A 23084-nucleotide genomic window follows, 5' to 3' on the forward strand; every position below is an offset into this window, starting at 1 on the left:
TTGGAAAAACAGGCAGGTAAGGAGGTGATGGATGTTTTCATTTTGGGGAGCGCTTGGGCTCAAGCCTGGGGTCACCAGGTGTTAACAAATGGAGAAACGCCCAGGCAGGGGTGCACTTCTTTGGGCAGGGAATCACAGAATTGCAAGAGTGTCAGGGGCTGGAAGGGACCTCGAAAGCTCATCCAGCCCAATCCCCCGCCGGAGCAGGAGCACCCAGGTGAGGTTACACAGAAGGTGTCCAGGCGGGTTGGAATGTCTGCAGAGAAGGAGACTCCACAGCCTCCCTGGGCAGCCTGGGCCAGGCTCTGGCACCCTCACCATGAAGAAGTTTCTTCTCATATTTAAGTGGAACCTCTTGTGTTCCAGTTTGCACCCATTGCCCCTTGTCCTGTCACTGGTTGTCACCGAGAAGAGCCTGGCTGCATCCTCCCGACACTCCCCCTTTACATATTTATAAACTTTAATGAGGTCACCCCTCAGTCTCCTCCAAGCTCAAGAGCCCCAGCTCCCTCAGCCTTTCCTCATAGCGGAGATGCTAAATGTGGGAACGAGCTAAATCGGCTTGTTACACTTGTCCCCTTTCCAGCGACACCAAACACCTGCTGTGACAACAGGCTGGCACCCACCCCGCTAACGCGGTGGCCACGGAGGGACCCTCTCCCTCCCAGCGGTGGCCTGGGCCCATATATATACACACATATTTATATATTTTTAGCTATTAACGTGTTTCTGTGTTCACCCGCACGCACGTCCCCCCGCCCCTCCCCCGGCTGCGCGGAGCGGGCGGAGCCGGCGCTGCGGGGCCCCCGGGGCGGGGCCGGCCCCGCTCCGCCCCCCGCCCGCCCGCTGCCTCCGCCGGGCCGGGCCCGGCCGGGCCGCGGGGCATAAAGCGGCGGCGGGGCGGCTGCGGTTGGCTCTGCCGCGCCATGGCCGTGGCTCGGCGCAGGGTGTCGCTGGGGCTGGGGGTGGCCGGGGCGGCCTGCGCCCTGCTGGGGGTCTGTGTGCTGGTGGTGGGGCCCGTCATCGTCAAGGATCAGGTCGTCAAGGTCAGCGGGGCCGGGGGGTTTTGGGTGCACGGGGGCCGGGGGGAGGCCCTGTAGCTGCTGGGGGCTCGGTACGGGGCTGGCGCGCAACCGGGACGCGCTGCGGGGGTGATGGTGCGTATGCAGGGTGGGGGGCGCCGGAGCCCGTGCACATTTTGGGGGGTTGGTGCGCGGTGCAGGGGTGATGGTGGTGCAGAGCGGGGGGTGCTGGAGCCGGTGCACGGCTGGGGGTTTGGTGTGGGGCTGGTGTGCAGCCGGGACCTGGTGCAAGGTGCAGAGGTGGCGGTTGTTCGTGTGCAGGGCGGGGGATGCTGGAGCCGGTGCGCAGCCAGGGCTGGTGTGCACGCACGTTTGCCATGTATCGAGTGATCTAGAGGAGCGTGAGGCAGCTGGGCACCCAGGGGTCTCTGCTTCAGTGTCGCTGCTGCAGCTTTGAGCGGCCTCAAAATCTTAGTGTGGGCAAATCTGGGCTTTGGATGTTCCACCTTTGGTTCCAGCAAACACACCTGGGTTGAGCAGGCTCCCATCCCTGATTAGCAAGGGGGTGTTTTGTGTAGCTGGAGTTGGCTGGGGTGACGGTGCTGGTGGTGCTGGGCTGCGCATTGCCCCGAGCACCAGCCCTTCCTCCAGACCCTCCTGCCTTTACTCGCAGCGCCAGTTCTTCCTTCCATCGGTAGGTGTGCAGACTGCCAGGCTCAGGGGTACTCTGGTGAGACGCTTTCCAAACTGGAAATGGGACAGACGATGTGCAGGAGTGCTCTGAAGGAGCCTTGTGCGTGGACCAACCTCCTCTCCTCCTAGACTGAAAACCTAAAGAGCTGCCTCTCTGAAGACCTGTCTTATCCACAAGAGAGGTCCTGAGGCCAAAGGAGTGTTTGTCCACCGTGGTTAAGATGTGGGGCTGTGGACAGAGTTGTTGGTCTGTTCAGTAAATGCTGTACAATCTTGGGAACGAGTGTTACTGTCCTTGCTGTTGGGACACTAGTTATTCTGCTGTGACGAACTAATTGGCTCGTTCCCACAATTAGCGAAATGTTTTTCTCCCTGCCCAAAGGAGATGTTACCCCCACCTGGGCATATCTCTGAGCTTGCACCTACCCAGGTCAGCACCTGGAGACGTGTTCCTGATGAAAGAGGTGAACAGACACTCCGTAGCCCATGGTTGTGGTTAGATGTGATGCAAAGTCTTTGCCAAAAATGAACATCTACTAAAATGTGTCTTCTGGAAGTGCTGCTGGCTGGGCAAAGCCAGACCGTCAGGTGGCTTAAGCAGTAAAAGTCAATCTTTGTCCACTTTCATGGATGTCAGGAGCTAGTACCTACAAATAAAAGGCTGAATGGCAGAACGGGAGTGACATTTTTGGTGCAAAAATCTTTCAGTCCTCTTTTTAGCCAATCCTGATTCTCTCTACCTGAACAGCTAATTCCTAATAACTTGCAGTGAGAACAGAAGACGAGAAAAGACCTTGTTTGGTCTTGGGTCTGGAGAAGCAGGATTTGGGTACTGCTGATGGAGCTGCTGCTCCAATGGTCCCGTCTGGAGGACATGAGCAGTAGCCGGTTCCTTTCAGTTCCTCAGGAGCAAAGATCTGTGTGATCAGGAGTCAAACCTCTCAGTGACAGTTTGTAACCTAAGTGAAAAATTTCCTCTTTTTATTTCAGACGCATGACCGTGTTTGTTTTGACCTACAAGTAGCTCAATTCTGAGGCTACCCTGTGAAGTAGATCTTACTTAGCAGCGTCTGTGGAGTACCTGGAGCTGCTGTGTGCAGGTGGGAGAGGGCTGAGAAAGGCAGCAGGGAGCTGGGATGCAGCTCCATCTGACTGGGTACATATTATATAAATAAATGCATATACAACAAGGGATCTGGGGAGTGCAAGGCAGAATAAGCAAGTAAAAGAAAGGAGATGTGGCTGTTCCTACTCTACTGGACAGTTGCGAGTGAGGATTATAAAACAGGCTAAATCAAATCTTGTCGTCTTAACTGGTGGGAAGGGTTTGCTAGGTGCGTTACAGCTCTGGAGATACCTGCTCAGGAGTAGGGCTTGGAGGACCAGGGCTTGAGTGAGGGGCTTGCGAAGCCGTGCTGCTTGTGGGTGGCACGATCTGGCCGGAAAATGGCTAAAGAAAGATGAAGCGTTGCAGGAAAGGCTCCAGCAGCTTTTCTTCTCAACCCCCTGTGGTAGAAAAATCCATGCGCAGTCAGACTGAGCTGCTCCAGGGCAGGAGAGCCATGGTGGGGAGCTGGATAATGCCCACGTGCCTTCACCAATTAGTGCATCAAAGCAGCTGCTGTAAGCTGGCTTGGTTACTTAACCATGGCAAAGTCTTGTGCTTGCAGAGGAGGCAGTTTATGTTGGAACACGCCCTTAATAAATGCTGAGGAAGGAAAAGGCTCTTGTCCCTAGGGCAGCCCCCGGAAGGGAGCGGAGGTGGATGTGCCCAGGTGCTGGGAGCTGGTGACGGCTTAAGTGACATTTGGGCTTCTGCGGGCACTTCCCAGCAAACGGGACAGCGATACGGACACCACAATTGTGTGTTGCCTTTGTCCTGCTCTGTGCCCAGCTGTGAGTCACGGCAGGACGGCAGCTGGGAGGAGGCAAAGGTGTCCTGTGTGGGGCTGTTGGACACAGCTGGGTCACCATCCCAGTTCTCTGTCTGCTTTTGGGGAATCTTAGAATCATTTTGGCTGGAAGAGACCCTCAAGCTCATCGAGTCCGACCGTAACGAAACTCAGGCACTACCCCACGTCCCTGAGAACCTCATCTCCGTGTCTGTCCAACCCCTCCAGGGATGGTGACTCCACCACTGCCCTGGGCAGCCTGTTCCAGTGCTCAAAAACCCTTTTCGGGAAGAAATTGTTCCTAACGTCCAATCTAAACCTCCCCTTGAGGCCATTTCTAGTGGGTCCTCCCTGCTGGTACCCAAATAGTTGTGCAGATGAAGGCGCCACCTCTCCCAGCTCCTGGCTGCGTGGGGCTGTCACAGCTGGCAGACAAGCGGTGGCCTTTGGGGACGGAGCTGCTCATGCCAGGCAAATCAAACATGCAGAGCCGTGAATAATTCTGTGCTGGCTTGTCTAGTGCGGAGCAAGCCTCCAGCGCATCAAACCAGCTCCGAAATCCTATGGGGAGGATCTGGAAAGCTGAGCCAGAATAAAAAAATACAGTTATCCCGTGGCATGAACTTGATGCTTCCTCAGGCATAAGAGTTTCTGGTTTAAATCTGGCTCAATTTCAGTTTGCATAACGCCTGGATCCACTGGAGAGCCCTGGCTGGAACTGCTGCCTTCAGCTGGGCCTGACGTGGAGCTGCGGGTGGACGTGCTCAGCTGCAGCCACGGAGCCAGAGAGTTGTGTCTCTTGACTTTTTAATTTTTTTCCTCCCTTCTTGCAGAATGTCAGGATTGACCCCAGCAGCATCTCCTTCAGCATGTGGAAAGACATTCCCGTTCCTTTCTACCTGTCGGTGCACTTCTTTGAAGTGCTGAACCCCGAGGAGGTCCTTCAGGGAGCGAAGCCGGTGCTGAACGAGCGTGGACCCTACGTTTACAGGTCAGGTGCCACTTGTGGTCCAGCTATGTGTGAGCCCGGCCACCATCCTGCCTGCCAGGCTTCTGGCTGACTCCTCTGGCAGGATTTTAAAGTGACCCAGTTGTTCTCTAGTTGCTCTGGTCTTGCTAAAGCTACAAGTAGGACCTTTGGCCACCGGGGTGGTAAGGCTGGTCTGTGCTTCACTGAGTTGTGGAGCTCAGGCCCATGCTGGGACCTGTTGGGCAGCCAGACCTGGGGTGATATGGTCCAAACACAGGCATGAGGGATGTTGGTGTGATGGTGGGCAACCTCCATCTTCAGGGTGGACTTGTTTCATCTTCAGTGTGCATTTAAGAGTCCAATGCCAGAGGTGGAGTCACCTCAATACCAGACTTCATGAATTGGCCTAAGACCTCTTATCTAACATGAGACCCAGAATCTGCCTAACATTAATGCTTTGGTCACGAGAACCGGTACGGAGCACTAGAAGTTGCTCAGGCCCACCTACAGCAGGGCTGAAGCATTTGCCACAGTGGTGGTTGAAGCCCCAGATGCTTCTCTGGACCTGAAAAATGAAGCGATGGTTGATATTTTGTTGAGCACGTGAACTTTCCCATAAATAGTGATATTCAGCACATGTAGCACCTACACACATAGGCAAAGTTAGGTCAGCAGCCTAAGCAAGCTCATGTGGGAAGATTACTGGTTTAATCCAAAGCTGTTTGAGTAGCGCTGGGGGAAACCTGGCAGTATGTATATGTCCTTGTTTCCTCTGGACTTGCCAGGTCACCCCACAAAACCATGTGGATTCTGTATGTTGTGATCCCATCAGTCACTTGGCCTCACTTACTGTAAATAAGAATAAACAAAGGGAGCAAAGCTTATTAGTGTTCTTGTGTTCCCGCTGAGCAAGATTAGTGCCCTTCCCTCATGTGGGCCATAAAACAGAGGCTCCACAATAAAGGACCTTGGTTTTGCTGGTGGGTTGAGCTTCAGCTCCGTCGGGAGCCTCACGCTACAGTGGAGCATTGCCGCCCCGTGGCACGGAGCAAAGGGGAGCGGTGCAGAGATGGCATGGCCCAAAAACCTTGAGGAGCAGGAGAACCACGGTGCCGTGTGGAGGATCAGACTGCCCTGAACCTGGGAGCCGTCAGGGAGCTCTGGGGCAAACCAGTGTGGGCTCGCTGGTGGGGCTTGTGGTGTCTCGTTTGGTCCTGTCCTGTTGTGCTTAGCTGGGTGTGTCTCTGACAGAGCCAGGCTTTTCACGACTGTTGGCCATGGCAGAGAATATTTATACTTTCATCTCAAAACTTTTCATCAGCTGGGTTGTGAGTTGGGAAGAAACACTTGGTATCTGCGAGTCGCTGCAGAATCCACTGCATGGGGGAAGGTTCCCATCATCTCTCCTGTCTCTTTGCAGAGAGTACAGGTATAAAACAAATATCACATTCCATGACAATGACACAGTCTCTTTCCTGGAGTACCGGAGACTCTTCTTCCAGCCGGACTTGTCCAACGGTAGAGAAGAAGACTACATTGTTGTGCCAAACATTATGTTGATGGTAAGAACTTGCTCCCTGGATCGACAGCAACTTCTGAGCTTGCGGGGAGGGCATTGATGTGCTAAATGTTGACTCAAGCTTACTTTCTTGTGGGCCTTAAGGCTAATCAAACAACCAGGTGGTTAAGCTTATAAAATGCAGTTTTCTGCTTTCTGGGTGGTGTTTGTTGTGTTGGGCTGTTGCCCTTCCAAAAGCAGAGCATGCAGAGGGGCTGGCAAAGCATCTGGACTCGAATCTGCAACCTCGTCTGAGCGTCTTCCAGGTGAAATGAAGCCTTGTGAGCCCCCAGCTGCTTTGTTCCCTAACTGGAGATAAACAATGAACCTCAGTTTGTCCAAAGGATTTCTCTAGGGCTATCAATGGGTGCAGGAGAAGGACCTTGCTGAGCACCAAAGATGCATTGCTTATCTTTGATAAAGATGGTGCTCTGATCTCAGAGGTTTGTTTTCTTCCCAGGGAGCAGCTGTAATGATGGAAAACCTGCCAAGCTTTGTGAAGATTATGCTAAGTGGAGTCTTGGCTGGCCTGAAACAGGAGGCGTTCATGAACCGTACAGTGGGGGAGATCATGTGGGGGTATGACGACCCTCTTGTAGACGCAATAAACGCGATTATTCCCGGCCTCATCCCTTTCAAGGGGAAATTTGGCTTATTTATAGAGGTGAGTAAGCTGTTGGTTGGGAACACTAAAATCACAGCAATGTTTGTTTTGTGGATAGCCCAGATGCTCTATCCCCTCACAAACTGTTTGGAGCAGCCATGTGTAGCTGGTGGTGGTTGTGTGAGGCTGCCTTAATTCCCTCCTCAAGCAGAAACGCATGTGTTGGAAGCTGTCGCTGGCAGCTGAAATAATAAAAATGCAGGAGGTTGTAGTATGTGAAGTACCCCTAGAGCTGATGAAGCATGCAAAGTCATTAACGCGTTGCAGTCTTGCTGTGTAGAATGGATTAAAAATGGGTTTCTTCTCTCTGCAGTTTAACAGCTCCCATTCAGGACTGTTCACAGTGGACACAGGCATGAAGAACATCAGCAGAGTTCACATGGTGGATACATGGAATGGACTAAAGATGGTAAGTGTCGGGCAGCAAACCTTGAATACAGGGGTAATGCCTGATCTAAAGCAAGACAAACTGAAAGCTCTCAGTGCTGTTGAATCTCTGGGTGATAGGTTTGAAGGCAGATTTCTATGGGACTTCAGCTGCTGCAGCTGCTGTTCTAGCAAGTTGCCAGAAGGCAGCTGTGTGAGAAGAGGCTTGTCATGAAGGTTTAAGTTTAGGCCATCGGCGTCACTTGGACTCCCTTGAAACACTGTTGGAGCTGGTTGCTTCTGATGGTTGAAGTCCCAGGCTCCTGTGGCCAGTGTTTAAGGCCTTATTTTAAATACCCTTGTTAAAGGCATGCTTATTCTTCCCTTGTGGAATTCCACTCCTGACTAAACTCAACTGAATCTACAGATCAACCGCTGCGGGAGCACTTGGGACAGGTGAATCTTGTCCTGTTTTTTCCATTAACTGGGCAGATGTTTGAATGGAAAGCATCTAGGAAGCTCTTGGAAGCCAACTCTCCAGCAAGCTCATCCTGCTCAGCTCTTCTCTCCGCATCTGTCCCGTAGGTGAACTACTGGCGGAGCAAGGAGTGCAACATGATCAATGGGACAGCAGGGGAGATGTGGCCACCGTTCATGTCCCCAACGTCGCTGGAGTTCTACAGCCCTGATGCCTGCAGGTGAGGCCACAGCTGCCAGCTCGTCCCCATGCAGGTGGCAGGAGATGCGACACTTGTCCTGTGCGCACAGAGTCCCTGTGCAGTGACACAGAGGGCTCAGGACTCGTTTCTGTAGTTAAAGTTCAGCTGCAGTTCCATGTTGCAGCATCTGAGCTCTGCGAACAGTGTAGCTGTCTAATTAGCAGCATCTTGTGGTGTTCGTAAATACCTTCCAGAGCGCTGGAACTGAAAGTCTAACTTGCCTGTGTTGAATCAGTAGAAAATAATCAGTCTAGAGAAGATGTGGGAGGTGAGGAGGAGAAGCAAGAGTTGTTAGAAGGAAATGCAGCTGTTACTAATTGTGGAACCATTTCAGCTGACTAAATGCTTGCAGAAATGATGCTGGGGGGGCTTGTGCCACCATTTCCAGGCTGCTGCTTTTTTTTTTTTTGCTGCCTAGTTCAAGCATTACTGTGCATTTCTGTCGTGTATGAGACACCCTGACCTTAACTGGTTGTGCAGGGGTTGCAGTGTCCTGCAGATCCCCTATGTGGAAACTCCAGGGGAGGGGAGGCCAGGAGGCAGTGACACAAAACCCTGTCCCCAGCTTAGGGAAGAAAATGTTAGTTCAGGCTTTGTAGATAGCGCTGCAAAACAAGCAAGTGCTCATGTTGAACAGAGAACAATGACCTCTTCATCAGAACAAGTGAAGTCAGCTGAGCCACGTATTAGTGCAGGAATTCCTCTATGCAAGGGACATCAGCAAATACCAAAGTGACCCGGAGCCAAGGACTCAAAAGGGGAGTTTACCAGTAATCAAAGCTTAAATACACATACCCGTTTCTGTAAAACTACAGAAATCTTCTAGGGAACAGAGCATGTTTCTAGGCAAGGCATAAAGTGGAGGAAACCAAGCTTGGTTTTGTGTTTGCGTAAGAGACTCCTGACAGACAGTGCTGAGGGAAGTGGTTCTGCCTTGTCACCAGGCAGCACTGTCTCTTCTCCCCAAATTTCTGAGTGTCTCTGCTAGCCGGGCTGGCTAGAAAGGACTCACAAACACCAGCTGGTAGGCTAAGAGCCTGTCTGCATTGCTGCAGGGCATGCAGGGCTCGTCTCCTGTGCTGTTTGCCCGTTAAGGGCAGCTGATGCTGAGATGCAAGTACCTGTGTGCAAGGTAGGCAAGGCTTGATCCTGCCGATGTGCTGCAGCAGCCTCTGCCTCTTTGCTGAAAAGGTGAGCACAGCCAAGAGACACGCACGTAACTGCTGAACGTGCCCTGAATCCCCCATCCTTGGTCCTGGTGTCAGAAGGTGGCTGTAGGAATAAGCATCCCCTTGGCCTGCCCAGCTGTCTGCACCTGTGCAAGCCTTGCTCGAGCGGGAGGGGAGCAAACTTCCCTCCTGGAAACTGGCATCTATCCTGCCCAGCTGGTAGCAATAATGCAGCGTAACATCACTAGCACTGTTGCATCAAGAAAAAATTCCTGCTGAGTAATGGAGTAAACTTTTCCACTCTCCTGACAACTGATACGCTGGAGTTGTGCCGCAAAAGCTATTGAGCCAGTGTCCATCCCCTGTGAAAGACCACCTCAGAGCCAAGGCTTGCAGAAAGCGAGTATTATCTCTCGGAGAGTGGCCCTGGGGATTACTAGTTACCTTTAAACAAATCTCATCTGGATACTGCAAACAGACTTATAAGCCTGTGGTTTCTCTCCGTAACTAGTCCTGACCAACCCTTTATCTGTGCTTAAAATATAGAAAGCAAATGGCTTAAATGTTCATTCCCCATCCAAAGCAGTGCTCTGAGTGTTTATCTTGATCTCAAAGTCTAAGTTACATTGCAACTGCATCTTATCCAGCCAAGATAAGAGTCTGGTGCTGGGCTGGGAACCTGCTGGCTAATCCTGATCCTTCTCCACTGAACCCTTCCAGATCCATGACACTGGTGTACGAGCAGTCGGGGAAGTTCCAGGGTGTGCCCACCTATCGCTTCGTGGCACCCAAAACCCTCTTTGCCAATGGCACAGAGTATCCACCCAACGAGGGCTTCTGCCCCTGCATGCAGTCCGGCATCCTGAACGTCAGTACCTGCAGGCACGGTGAGTCCTTTCCTCCCCTCTCCCCCCTGTCATACCAATACTAAACTGTGGGGACGTGATACGAGTTTGGGTGGCTGCAAAATGGGCTCTGCTGTCTGCCGGAGGGCTAACGGGTACCTCTGGGGTCTGGGCGTATAGCATTTGTGCTTGCATTCCCACAGGCTTCTCAGCAAAGAGGGAAAATCTATGTGCCTGAAGGCCCCTTGGTCCGCAGCCCTGTGACAGCACGGTGTTTGTGGGAACGGCCAAGGATCCGGTGGGAGCGTTGCGTCCCCCTGGGCCGAGAAGGGAGCAAGGGCAGGAAGGGGCAGGCCCTGCCAAATTAAATGTTAACTTTGGACACTGAGTGCAGGCCACACAGGAGTGAGAATTCAGACTTCATGTCCCAACCCGTGTCTGGGTACAGTGAGTTATGATGGTGGTGTGTGGTGCACGGGGGAAGGGGGAGGCTTAAATACCAGGTGTGAACCCTCCCAGAGCAATGGAGCAAGCTGCAGGAAGGGTTGGGGAAGGAGCTTTCTGGCTGGGAGGAGAAAAGTATAAAAGCCTGTTCAAAACAAGTGCTGCAATGGCTTAAAAACCTCAACAAAAGAAGTCGCAGATGGTTTTGGATGAGCTCAGGGTGTCTTTGTTCTCGTCCAGATGCACCGATGTTCATTTCCCATCCTCACTTCTACAACGCCGACCCAAGCCTGCTGAACGCTGTGGAAGGTCTGCACCCCAGCAAGGACAAGCATGGTCTCTTCCTTGACATCCACCCGGTGAGTCTCGAGCCCGCCGGGGTCCTCGTCCCACCGAGGGGTCTCGCCTTGACCCAGCCTGGGCTGAGGAGGGGACTTGGCCACCAGCTCCCTGGTGGCTTTGCTCTGCTTGCGTGGCACTGATTGGAGCAGGTTCCATAGTGCAAAGACTGGCAAGGACATGTGCAGATAAAAATGTCAAAGCCATAAACTAATAGAATAACTAGCCTGGCTTCTAGAGAATTGCAAAGCTAATTATAAGTGTAATTGTTTTGATAAGCACAGTCGAGTTCTTTTCCCTGACTCAGGTCTATAACACCAGGAGGTGTATCCAGCAGCAGCCCAGTTATGCCCCGAATCTGCAAACATGTATTGCCGTGAGAGCCGACTGGCAAAGTCGGAAGGCCATGATGTAGCTGAAGCCATCACCACCATTTTTGGACTGGCTTCTTCCAATCTCTCAGCCTGCCCATCTAACCGGCGGCTTTTGCGCTGGCCTGCTGCTGTTACACCTCTCACATCTACAGCATAAGGGTGAATTCACCCCTCCAGTGGTGATGAGATGGGGTGTCCTGAGCCATCGTTGTCCCCGCTGCTGGTAGGGAGGGGACTTTGGGATCTTCCACCTATAGCCTGTATTGCATGTGGTCAGATTTTCCAAATGTTTGGTGATGTTTGCTGAAGCAAGAAACTAATTCCCCTCTTGAGGTGAGGTAAGGCTGTGCTTGTTATCTAGGCATTGGGTTCTCTCTGCTTTACTTATCGCAGTTATGGAAAATCTAATTAAGTTTATTACGGTATCAAACATCTACTGATAACAGTACAGTTAACTATATTCTTATCTAGCTGCATTCTGTTGAGTATAAACAGGGGCAATCCAGCAAAACTCTGCCCTTAAAAGTGTGTTGCAAAACTGCAGTGTCAGGAGAAACCAGTGTCTTAATGAGTGTCAACAAGACCAACTTTGAAGTGTGTTGTTTTCATGGTCTTAGGGTGTTGCTGAACAGTAGTATCTGTTGGTTTCTACTTCTGAGACATGTTTTGTGCTTTGCTGTCTGCATGAGTCGTTTGCATTGATGTGTTTCCATCTTGCTGCTGGTAGGATGAACAACAGAAGAGGCTTATCAGGCCTCGAAAACCGCTGAAGTTTCTATTAAAGCACCCTGCCTAGGGAGCCCCCAGAGCAGCTGTGATGGAAAGCAAAGGGCTGCTCTTCTGCAAAGCTCTCCAGCCAAATGTTGGCTTTACTGATGAACTGGTTGGTATCTTCCTATGCAGATGACAGGCATCCCCATGAATTGTTCCATCAAGCTCCAGCTGAACCTGTACATAAAGCAGGTGGTTGGTATCATGTAAGTACTCACCTTTTAGAAATGTCTATCTCCCTTCCTTGAGCAGGGTGCACTGCTGATGCTGGGGTCGCTGCAGAATTTACTAATTTACTCTCCCCAAAGATGAAGTAGCTTTAACATTGCCAGTTCTCGTGGTTCCAGCAGCCAGCTGGCTCGTGTGGTGAAGTGTCAGCTATTCCGGTGACCTCCAGCCGCTGTCCTTTAGCAGTGCGGTGTGTGGCTGCCGCTTTGCTCGGCTCCTGCAGCGTTCTTGCTGCTGACCAGGCAACTGATGCACAGGTGTTCCTCCTGGTGAACAAATCGCATCTGCCTGCAAGGTTGGCACTTGAAGCCTGTGTCCAAAAAGACACTTTCAGCCCTGTGAAAGCAGACGGAAGAACTCTGTAACAAAGCTGTGTGGTGTCAGATGCGCAATACCCACAGGGGTGGGGGCACAGCCCTGATGCTGTGGACTTGGCTGCACCACTTGCTGCTTGGAGCTGCATGAAGCTGAGCATCCCAGTTCCCCGAGTTCATGTCCCCAGAGCCTGGCTTTGGGATGGCACCCACTGCTGTTGTCAGGGGGTTAAGCACGGGTGGAAGCGTAAGCTCCGCTCTTCCATGAAAAGCCCAGGTTGGACCTGGTCCCTGGGAAGGGGGAGCAGCTCACTGAAGCAGCAGGAGTTGCTGCCTCCTTGCACTGGTTTCCTGGCCATTATCAGTCTGCCAGACCTGTCCCTTTAGGAGGAATTATAGCACTAATTGTGGTGTGATCAACCAGACATCTAAATGTGTGTATTTTTTTTCCGTTGTTGTGTTTTGTTGGGTTGTTGTTGTGTTTTGTTTTGGTTTTTTCCTTCCCCCTTAGGCAAACGGGGAAGATTAAGCCGGTGGTCCTGCCGCTTCTGTGGTTTGGAGAGGTGAGCTGCCTTCCTTGAGCTGATTCCACAGGGCCTCTCCTGCGGGAGCGGGGAATGGCTTCCCCATCACCCAGCGCTGGGGAAACTCCGCTTTGGATAAAGCCTTAAGCCAGCTCGACTAATTAAGCCCCAACAGAAGGCTTTGTAATACTTGGCTGTGTCATTAATCCCTCTGAACTGAACAAACCCTGCATTATACTGGGTAAACCTCTGGCTCTGTCCTAGATGTGGAGTTAAATAGGGCTCAGAACGGAGCTGCCAGCATCCCTGTGCTGATGTGGGCTGGGGAGGGCGGTCTGCAGCTGTGTGCATGTCCAGCTGGCTCCAGCTACTTAGTAAAAGCTTCTAGCCTGACTGAATCTGGCCTAAATTCCCTCATCTGTGCTGGGAGGTGGTGGGACAGGAGTTCCCCAGCTGGTCTGTCTTGGCCCTGCATGGGAGGGAAATGCCACTGACAATTTTGCTTTTTTTGAGCAGAGCGGACACATCGAAGGCTCCGTCCTGGAGCAGTTTTACACCAGCCTGGTGCTGATCCCATCTGTGCTGGAATACCTGCAGTATATCTTCCTTGGGCTGAGTGTCCCGCTCATTGTCTCAGCAGTTGTACTCCTGGCAATGAGTCAGGTAAGAACTTGCAGATGGCTAATGGGAAATGCTGTTGGCCAAATCAGACTTAATCAGATGATGTAGATTGGGCTGAAAATCTAACATGCCTGAGGAAACATTGGCTGATGCCACAATGTCCTAATGGTGCCAGCACATGGCAGCAGGACTTCCTTGGCCGCCTAGACATTGGGCTGCACCTAGATGACATAAAAGCATTTCTGGCCGTCTCAGTGCACAAGGGATGGAAGTGGGTTCCTGTAGGAGGAGGTGTTCCTCAGCTCATCCAGCTCATGAAAGAACAAGCCCAGCTCATCAACCCAGCAGCAGGTATGTGCCATTGCACAAATCTATGCATCTCTGCAGAGTCCCAGCATTTTCTAGTCTGAACAGAGCCTTCTTGAGGGGATGTAGCTACTTGAGCGTAGCTTGTTAACAAAGGAAATGCAGTTGCTGTGCTCTTGCAGAAGGGACACAGACACTGTGGCTGCTTCTCAACCCAGACCAGACCCTGCCATTCCGTGGAAACTCGCTTGTTTCCCTGAAAACTATTCCAAAGAGCACTGGAAGTTAAATCCTTTGGGTTTCCTGGGAAGTGAGGACCTTTGAAGCCCGCAGGGAGCGGTCAGCGGGGCAGAAGTCTGCCTGCGATGGGCAGTGAGGGTGCCCGGCTGGTGCACGAGTCTGGTCTGAGCTATAAGGACGAAGTAAAACAGCTAAAATGCCTGATGGAGATCTGTAGCTTCAGCTCCAAAACATTCATCTGATAACACTAAGCTCTCTAAAAGCTTTAGCTCTTGAAGCAGAGATCCAGCTCCCTAACCTATAGCAAAGCAAGCTTATTTAGTTGTGCGCTATAGTCAGGTGGCTTGAGCTGGACCTAAAGCTGCAGAAGTGAAGAGGCTTCTTGTGGGGATAAAAAAGCAACGCATAGGATGAGAGTGGGCTAAGGGGAGAGCACGTGTGAGGGGCTGCTTTTGTGTAGCCTCCTGTAACTTTCCTTACGGAAACACTAGTGCAAACCCACTTTAAATAGCGCCAGGGTTCTCAGAGTATCACGTAATTGGATTTTAACCAAGCCTACAAATGCTTAATTGACTTAAACGCATGATCCCAAATCCCCTTGTTCCTCCACTTGCTCCCCTGGAGGTTCGGAGTGATGCTGGGCCGAGGGCTCAGCGTTAAACCCTCTCGGGTTGGTCAGGCTTTGTGTGCTGAGCCCCTCTACCTCGGCAAATGCGAGTGGTTGCTGGCAGACAGACTTCACTCTGTGCATCTGAAAAATAGCTGCCCAGCAAATAGAGACATTTCTAAGACCTTATGCAGCCCTGGGCTGGCATTTCCTCAGCCTGCTTTGTGCAAATCTTAATTCCTGGTATCAAAGAGCTTTAGCCATGCCAGAAACGGTCAGGAAGAAAAGCTGGATTTTAAATTCCCTTGAGTCAACTGAATATCTGCTTATAAAATATCCCAAACCCAGGCGTAAGCCAGCTGTATCTGGGTGCTCAGCCAAAAGTGTCATGAAGTGCTAAAACTAAAAATCAACTGCGGGAAGTGCCCGGCTACCTGGAATGTGATTAAAAAGCCTCAATGACCCTATAAATCTCTGAGGAAGCTTTGCAACAACACGTGAAAGTCCCTGCCTGATGAACAGATAAGAGCTCATCAATGGGAAGACAGCAATTTGCAGCCAAAGGTGTGTTCCTCATTTGATTGGAGTGTTGTTGATCTAGCAATGATTGCTTAATCATGCACCGTCCTCCCTCTTGAAGTCATGGGTTTTGCCATGGGGGACACTGAGGGGGGTCACTGTCCCCACCTTCACGTGTCCATCTGCCAGCGTGAAGGTCTCCCTGAACCCAACTCCTTCTTGGAGTATTTTGGGTGCCTCTGGCTTCTGGAGGGAGCAGCGTGCTCTAAACCCCGTCCAGATGAGGTACTGTGAAAGACTTAAATCTTAGTCTAGCTTACAGTGGAGCCAGTTAGAAATGCATCTGTTGGACCTGCAGTTCTAAAAAATGCATAAATCTGTACAGGCATAAAAAACCATGCCCAGACGCAGCACTGTAGCTCTCCTCTGCTAACATGGCCTAAAGCCTGTGTGGTGATGCATTTAAGAGGCAAACAGACCATTTCAAAACTGGCTTGACATTGACCAAAATCTTAAATAGGACTTAGTTTAACCTCAAATTTGAAATCTTCATTAATAACTAGATTCGAGTTAAACAGTGATTTTTTTTTTTTTTTTTTTTTTTTAAAAATCTCCTCCTAAAATTGGAACCCCCACGGAATTCATGTCCAAGTGCACCATAAACTAGCCTGATTGTCTTCTAGGAAAAATGCTCTTTATTTGGGAGTAGCCATAAAAAGAACTCAGACAGTAATAAGGCCAACCAGGCCACCTCTGCCAAAAAGCTGCCTCCAGTTAAGGGGACGGTGTTGCGGGAAGCCAGACTGTAGGTGGGTACCCAACCAAGGTAACATGGTTTTCTCTCATCCTGATTTGATTCAACTTCGCTTAAAACCAATCAAATGGAAATGTTTACTGCCCACAGCTACCAGACATGTCCTCTTGGCAAGCTTTGATGTAATGATGTTGTCTCATGGCTTTATTCAGGGCAATTTATATATCTTAATACTCACACTTAACCAGGCTGCAAGCACATGCTCTTATTGTTTCTCCTGGTGTACCTGGTCTGCAGCCCTAATGATATCAGTGGGGATCAGGGTGAAAAGTAGGATTGGTGCGAGGAAACAGTTTTCTTGCCTATTTTCCCCCCTTTTCCATCTGTTTGAAATCCAGAGGTAAGTTTTTGAACGGGTAAAAACTCGTGGCAGTAACACGTAGTCAACTGGTGGGTGTCACTCCCCTCCTGCTTGCAGGGAGCCCCAATGGAAAGGCTTTCAAGAAGGAATTTGTGATGTATAAAATATCTGGGTTTGTATTACAGGATCACAATCACTGAATCGCTGAGGTTGGAAGGGATCTCTGGAGGTCATCTAGTCCATGCCCCACGCTGCCCAAGCAGGGTCACCTGGAGCTGGTTGCCCAGGACCATGTCCAGATGTCTCTTAATATCTCCAGGAATGGAGATTCCCCAACCCCTCTGGGCAACCTGTTGCAATTTTTACAGCTTTCACAGTATAAAAAAAAGTGTTTCCTAATGTTCAGATGGAACCTCCTGTGTTTAAGTTTGTGCCTGTTGGCTCTTATCCTGTCCCTGGACACCACAGAGAAGAGCTTGGCTCTGTATTTACACCCTCCTTTCAGATACTTGGACACATTGCTAAGATCCCTCTTCTGTTCTCCAGGCTCTCTTGGGCTTTGGTCACATGAGAGATGCTCAAGCCCCTTAATCATTTTAGTGGCCCTTTGCTGAACTCCTGATGCAGCCCAGGATACAGTTAGCTGCCTTTGCTTCACGGGCATGCTGCTCGCTCATGTCCAGCTCGGTGTCCATCAAGACCTTCAGGTCCTTTTCTGCCAAGCTGCTTAGGAGTTGGGTGGCCCCTGACATGTACTGATGCATGGGGTTGGTCTTACCCAGGTGCAAGACTCTGCACAGCCTCTCGTTGAAGCTCATGAGGTTCCTGCCAGCCTATTGCTCCAGCCCATTGAGGTATCTCTGGAGGGCACCATGGCCCTCTGGTGTATCAGCCACTCCTCACATTTTGTGTCATCCGCAAATTTGCAGATTGTTAATAAAGATATTAAACAGGGTTGAACCAAGTATTGAACCCTGATGCACGATGCCAGTTACTGGCCTCCAACTAGATGTGATGCCACTTCTCATGACCCTCTTGGCCTGACTGTTCAGCAAGTTTTCAATCCACCTCGCTGTCTGCTCATCCAGCCCATACTTCCTAGCTTTTCTATGAGGATCTTATGAAAGATGGTGTTGAAAGCCTTACTTAAGTTTGGGTAGACACCATCACTGTTCTCTCCTCATCTTCAAAGCCAGCCATTTAATCACAGAAGTTTATCACGTTGGCCAAGTGTGATTTTCACCTTGATGGAGTCATGCTGACTACTCCTGATGACTTTTCTTGTTGTTCATGTGCCTGCAAATGATTCCTAGGATTAGTTACTCAGTCACCTTAACAGGGATTGAAGGGATGCCAACTGTTCTGCAGTTCCCTGGGAACTCCTTTGTGAACTTCTTAGAGATAGGTGTGGCACTTGCTTTACTCCAGTATTTGGGCACCTCTCCCCATTGCCAGGATTATTCCAAGATTACAGAGAGTGGCATAGAAATGAGTCATTGTTTAGCCTGGCAGGCAGCTCAACACCACACAGCCATTTGCTCATTCCCACGCAGTAGGATGAGGGAAAAAATTGGAAAAAAGGTAAAACTCATGGGTTGAGATAAAGGCAGTTTAGCAGGACTGAAAAGGAAGCTATAATAATAATAAATAATAAAAGAATGTACAAGGCAAGTGATGCACAATGCAATTGCTCACCACCTGCTGCCCAGCCAGTCCCTGAGCAGTGCCCACCGGCCCCTGGCCAGCTCCCCCTGGTTTTATACCCTAAGCATGACATCATATGGGATGGAATATCCCTCAGGTCAGTTGGGGTCAGCTGTCCTGGCTGTGTCCCCTCCAACCTTTTGTGCACCCCCAGCCTCCTCGTTGGCAGGGCACGATGAGAAGCTGAGGAGTCCTTGGCTTAGTGTCAGCCCTGTTCATCAACAGCTAACAGAGCAGCATGTTATCAACATTGTTCCCATCCTAAATCCAAACCACAGCACTATACTAGCTACTAGGAAAAAAATTAACCCTATCCCAGCCAAAACCAGGACAAAATGACATCAGCCAGCTCCCTCAGCACTCATGGGTGCATCCCATTGGAGTCCATGGATTTATGGATGTCTAGTTTGCTTGAGCGTTCTCTGACCTCATCCTCTTCCAAAAAGGGTCTGCCTTCCTTGCTCTGGACTTTCCTCCTGGTCTCTGGGGTCCTCTGCCTCATTCAGCAACAGGCCCGCGTGTCTCCTAGTCTTCCTTTTGTCACCTGTGTACTTACAGAAGTCCTTCTTCTTGTCTCTGATGTCCCTGCTCAGATTCAATTCCACTTGGGCTTTGGCTTTCCTAACTTCATCCCTGCTTGCTGGGACAGGGCCTCTCTATTCCTGCCAGGTTACCTGTCCCTCCATCCACCTTCTCTATGCTTCCTTTTTGCATCTGAGTTTGGCAAGGAGCTCCTTGTTCATCCACACAGGCCTGCTGGCATTTTTGCCTGACTTGGGGTGCTTGTTGGGATGCTCCCCTCTTGAGCTTGGAGGAGGTAATCTTTGATTGCCAGTCATCCTTTTTTGCCATGAGTATCTCCCTCCACCTGAGCTCTGTAGTCACTTTTGATGCTTTCCAGGTGGCCCTGGTGGTATCATTGGTGCCCAAGCAGAAGCAGCAATGGGTAATAGTCAAAGAGTTGGACAAGCCTCGCAGTCCCTCCACAACACCCCAGATCCAGGTCCCCAGCAAGCAGCAAATGTCTCTAGATGACAGGTTGGGTGGACAGACGGGTGTCTCTGTTGCCAGCAGCAGGCAGTGACCCACCACTGTCACTTGCTACTCCCTTCTGGGGGTCTTGCATGGTTTAGGGTCGGGTGGCCCACATGATCTGCTTGAATGCATATCTGCTCCTCTTCATCTTTGAGGGTGGTCAACCTATTGTGTAGTCGTAAGCCTTTAGGTGGAGCAGGAGCCTTCCTCTTGGTGCCGGAAGGCACCAGCTCCCATCCTTCACCTTCCTCAGAGGCTGCACTTACCGTTATACTGGGGATGGGTCTGCTGCAGCTGGAGTTGGGGGTCTTCAAGCTGTTGTGTCCCTGAGGAGACCCTGTCCATCTCCCTTCCATCTTCTCTGATGCTGTGCAGCATGCTGACTTTGTCCACTTGGTGACACAGCTCTTCAGGCTGGGTGTTCAGGAGGCATTAGAAGCATCAGCGGGCAGGAAAGGAAATAACTTTGTTTTGTTAGGGGAGGAGATAAAAAAATCTTTGGTTTAAGACGACTTCAGAAAAGGGTTCTTGGCCACGTGAAAGACCAAGTGGTTCGGGCCACACGTGTCCCAAGTGGGGATGTGGTGACACTTGCACACTGTGGTGTGTGACCACGGTGCCACTGCCGAGTGCGCGGCTGTAACCGCTGTCCTCTCCTCTTCAGAGAACCGCCACCGAGAAGAGCCCAAGCCACCCCACCACGCCGAGCGAACCGCCCCCTTCCTCCGAGACAACGCCACTCCTGCGCGACACCGGCACGCTGAGCCCGGACAACGATGACGCCTGAGCCACCAGCCCCGGCACGCTTCCCGCTGGGACACCTCCCTGCTGGGGACGAGACCTGCTCCGGATCCCCGGAGGTCTCGGGAAGGTGAAGTCATCCTGGGCAGCTCAGCGGAGACCCTGCACACCACGGCAAAGCCACGGGCCAGCACTCCTGCACCAGGGCACCCGAGACCCCATCCAGGCACCCAAAACACAGTGTTCTAGAGCCCTCGTCCCCAAGGCGCCAGCCTTTGCCTCTGTCCCTGTGGGCCAGCAGGAATGAAGATGGTTGCTGGCTGATCCGAGAAGTTATTTTGCAATTTAAAACTGCCTATTGCTGGGAATAAAAGGCACTTTAACAGGAGCCTTTAAAATAAATGAGGTTTGTATATGGAGCACTGATGGGATTTAGTGATCTTTTTAAAAGCCGCTGTTCATCTCACGCAAATGGGGCTTGCTCTCCTGAAGCCACTTATGGTTTTATTACCACTTGATGTGACTGGACTACACTGCAAATCAATTCTGGGCGCTGTTACGTCAGTGATGGCTCTTCCCAGGGTAACCCGGAGCCTGCCTGGGGTTGCTCCAGCCTTCGCATGTGTTGAAGAGGACAGTGGTGACTTTTAAAAACCCGGCTCTGTGCCATGACCTTGCGTTCCAGCGCTTCCAGCCCACAGCCCTTTTACTTCACCTCTCCTCGCTTTAGGTGACTGCACGAGATGAGCCGTGCCAAAAATCTCGCTGGTACATCTGACCTGTCACTCAGCTCCTGACAGTTGTCCCTGCTGCCCGCTCAGCCATCCAGGGTCAGCTCTTCTGGCTGTGGGTGCTGGGAGGCCGTCGTGTCACCCTGGCCATGCCACCTGCACGCGGGATGGGAACAGGCAGGAGCTCGAGCCTGTCCCTGAGCGTTAACGAAGATACTCGTGCTTTGGAGATGGAGGAAGCTATGTGCAATCACGAAAGTAACAACAGCCTTAGTAGGTTTTGATTAAAAATATTGCAGATTTCTGAAATGATGTCCTGGGGCTGGATGTTAACTGGGGGTGGGTGGGCTGGGGTCACTTTTTGATGGGAAAGAAGCCCAAAGCCCAGGGATTTTCTTGGCTAACTACCTATCAGCGGTTGTCTACCGCACCTGCCTTTCCTGCTTCCAACCAGGAGCTGGGGTGGCCCTTGGGAAAACCAAAGGGGCCAGTGCTGATGCCTCTGGCAAGGACAAAACAGAGTGTGTGGGGATCTCTGGACCTCTTGGACCAGAGGATTTGTTACGCTGTGTGTGGCATAGATGCTGTTGTGGTCTGGAACTTTGCAATTGTCTAGGACAGCCCTGTGACCTTCCAGTGGGGTCAGCAAAGCTTTTCTCTTACACCTCTGTCCCTCTTACTAGGCAGGAAGAGCCCAGGAGCTACAACCAGCACCAGCAGTTCCTGTGCTGGTCCATTCCTTGCTGGCCGTGTCCCCCGTCCTGCAGCTGGGATTAGTCTGTTTTATCACGGGAACAGTTGTGATATAGCCCAGGCCACGAAGGGGAGCAGCTACCACAGAACCTGGTCCGTAGGCTGGGTTTGCCTGGATGCCCAAAGATGTCCCACAGTGAGGGTGGGGTGAGCCAAGTCCCACCTCGTGGCCTGGACTGCTGGATTATTTCTGTGGCACGAGTCCTCGCTGGGAGTGATGCTTAAACTACTGCTGTCAGCTCTCTCTGGCCTTGAATCCAAAATTGTCCCCCTGCAACAGCGCTCGCAACCAACAGCCACAGCAAGTGGCAGTGGGGACAGGGCAGAGGCAGCGACACTCAACCTGTCACCTCACAGCAGTAAGACCCAGCGGCGTTTGGCAAAACTAACGGTAGATGACAGATACCCACCCTTGGGCTCACCTCCTTGAGGCTTTAATGACGTTCTGGTGCTAATTGCTGTTGTACAGGTGGAAACGAATAAAATAGCAGAATGGTGGTCCTAGGGCGAGTGTGTGGTTCTTTTGTGTGCGCGTCTGCAGAAAAATCTGTTGCAAGAGCTCTTGTTTGCAATACGGATCGGCGTGTTGCAGGAAATGTTGGGGGGGGGTGAGGTGGGGTGCGCTGCTGCGGCACGGCCGCAGGGGGGCGCTGTGGGGCCGCGGGAGGCCCCGAACTGGGGGGGGACCCGAATTTGGGGGGGGGACCCCCGGATTTGGGAGCTGGGACCCGAATTGGGGGCTGGGACCCGAACTGGGGGCGGTTCTGCTGAGCCCTTCTCACCCTGGGGAGCGTGGGCGGCCTTCACCGGTAAACGGGATGCCCGTGTGCATATATAATCCATGCATTAAGCTCAGGGCACTTTGCAAACCCCACTCTGCCCCCCACGCTGTGAACATGGGGAAACTGAGGCAGGGATCACAGAATCATTTTGGTTGCAAGAAACCCCTAAAATCATCGAGTCCAACCGTAACCTAATACTAGCACTAAACCGTGTGCCTGAGAGCCTCATCTATATGTATTTTAAACCCCTCCGGGGATGGTGACTCCACCGCTTCCCGAGGGCTTGGATGGACGCAGAAAGCCCAGCAGGCTATTAACCCATTTTCTGTCCTCAGGGCCCCTCGCTTGCCCAGTTTACACCAGTACGAGGCTGGGCTGACCAGCAGAGCTCCCGGGTGCTCGTCCCCCGCTCCGTGCCCTGGCTGTGGCCGCAGCCGACCGGCCACGCTGCAATACGGGGATTCATCAGCTCAGAGCACCCCGATTACATTTCTCCTGTGCTTCAGCCACCTTGTTGGCTGCTTGTGAGGTTTCCAATTAATTTTAAAACACTTCTCATAATCCCCAAGTCCTTTCCTGGCCCTGACTCGTTCTCCCATGACAATTCCCTTTGTACCGGCTGTTTGGGGCTGTCACAGCCCAGACACCCCCCAGGCACAGCCAGCACCCCTGGGGCAGCACACTGCCCCTGCACGGGGGACAGCACAACACCCCCTTCCCTGCACCAACCAGGTTAAAGTCATTTACATGCTCCTAGGATATTAATTGGCCTCCACAGGCTCGGTAATTATCACAACAATCTCATTTTACTAGGCAGAGCCTTGGGAGCCTCCTTTCACCCAGGCTGGCACAGCTGAAGATGGTTGATTTTTGGCCTGGGGAGCAGCGCAGGTGAGGGGAACCAGAGGAGTTGGGGGACTTTCAGGGCTTGTTGTTTGCTTATTTTCCCCGCTGTGTGATGGAGTCTCCACCAGCTCGTCTGGAAGACAGAGCAGAGATAACACAGCCCTCCCCATTTGCACTGGAGGTATGGTGCTT

At 51.7% G+C, this 23084-nt stretch overlaps 1 protein-coding gene across 2 annotated transcripts; it reads left to right on the forward strand.

Moving 5' to 3' along the window:
* Positions 1-864: 864 nt before the first annotated feature.
* SCARB1 (scavenger receptor class B member 1) lies at positions 865-21761 on the forward strand. 2 transcript variants are annotated; one of them, XR_010607093.1, is made up of 13 exons: positions 865-1046; positions 4441-4598; positions 5998-6139; positions 6596-6799; positions 7113-7208; positions 7751-7863; positions 9774-9940; positions 10583-10701; positions 11959-12032; positions 12880-12931; positions 13409-13555; positions 19704-20784; positions 21195-21761. XR_010607093.1 is itself a non-coding variant. In XM_065646619.1 (12 exons), the coding sequence occupies exons 1-12, from the start codon at positions 927-929 to the stop codon at positions 19824-19826; spliced, it is 1515 nt and encodes a 504-aa protein (XP_065502691.1). In that variant the 5' UTR covers positions 865-926; the 3' UTR covers positions 19827-21761. The 2 variants fall into 2 exon arrangements, 1 of the variants encoding a protein (XP_065502691.1); XM_065646619.1 differs by having other exon boundaries at positions 19704-21761.
* The last annotated feature ends 1323 nt before the right edge of the window (positions 21762-23084 follow it).

Source organism: Caloenas nicobarica, chromosome 16 (genome assembly GCF_036013445.1).
Source record: "Caloenas nicobarica isolate bCalNic1 chromosome 16, bCalNic1.hap1, whole genome shotgun sequence".
Classification (NCBI taxonomy): Eukaryota; Metazoa; Chordata; class Aves; order Columbiformes; family Columbidae; genus Caloenas; species Caloenas nicobarica.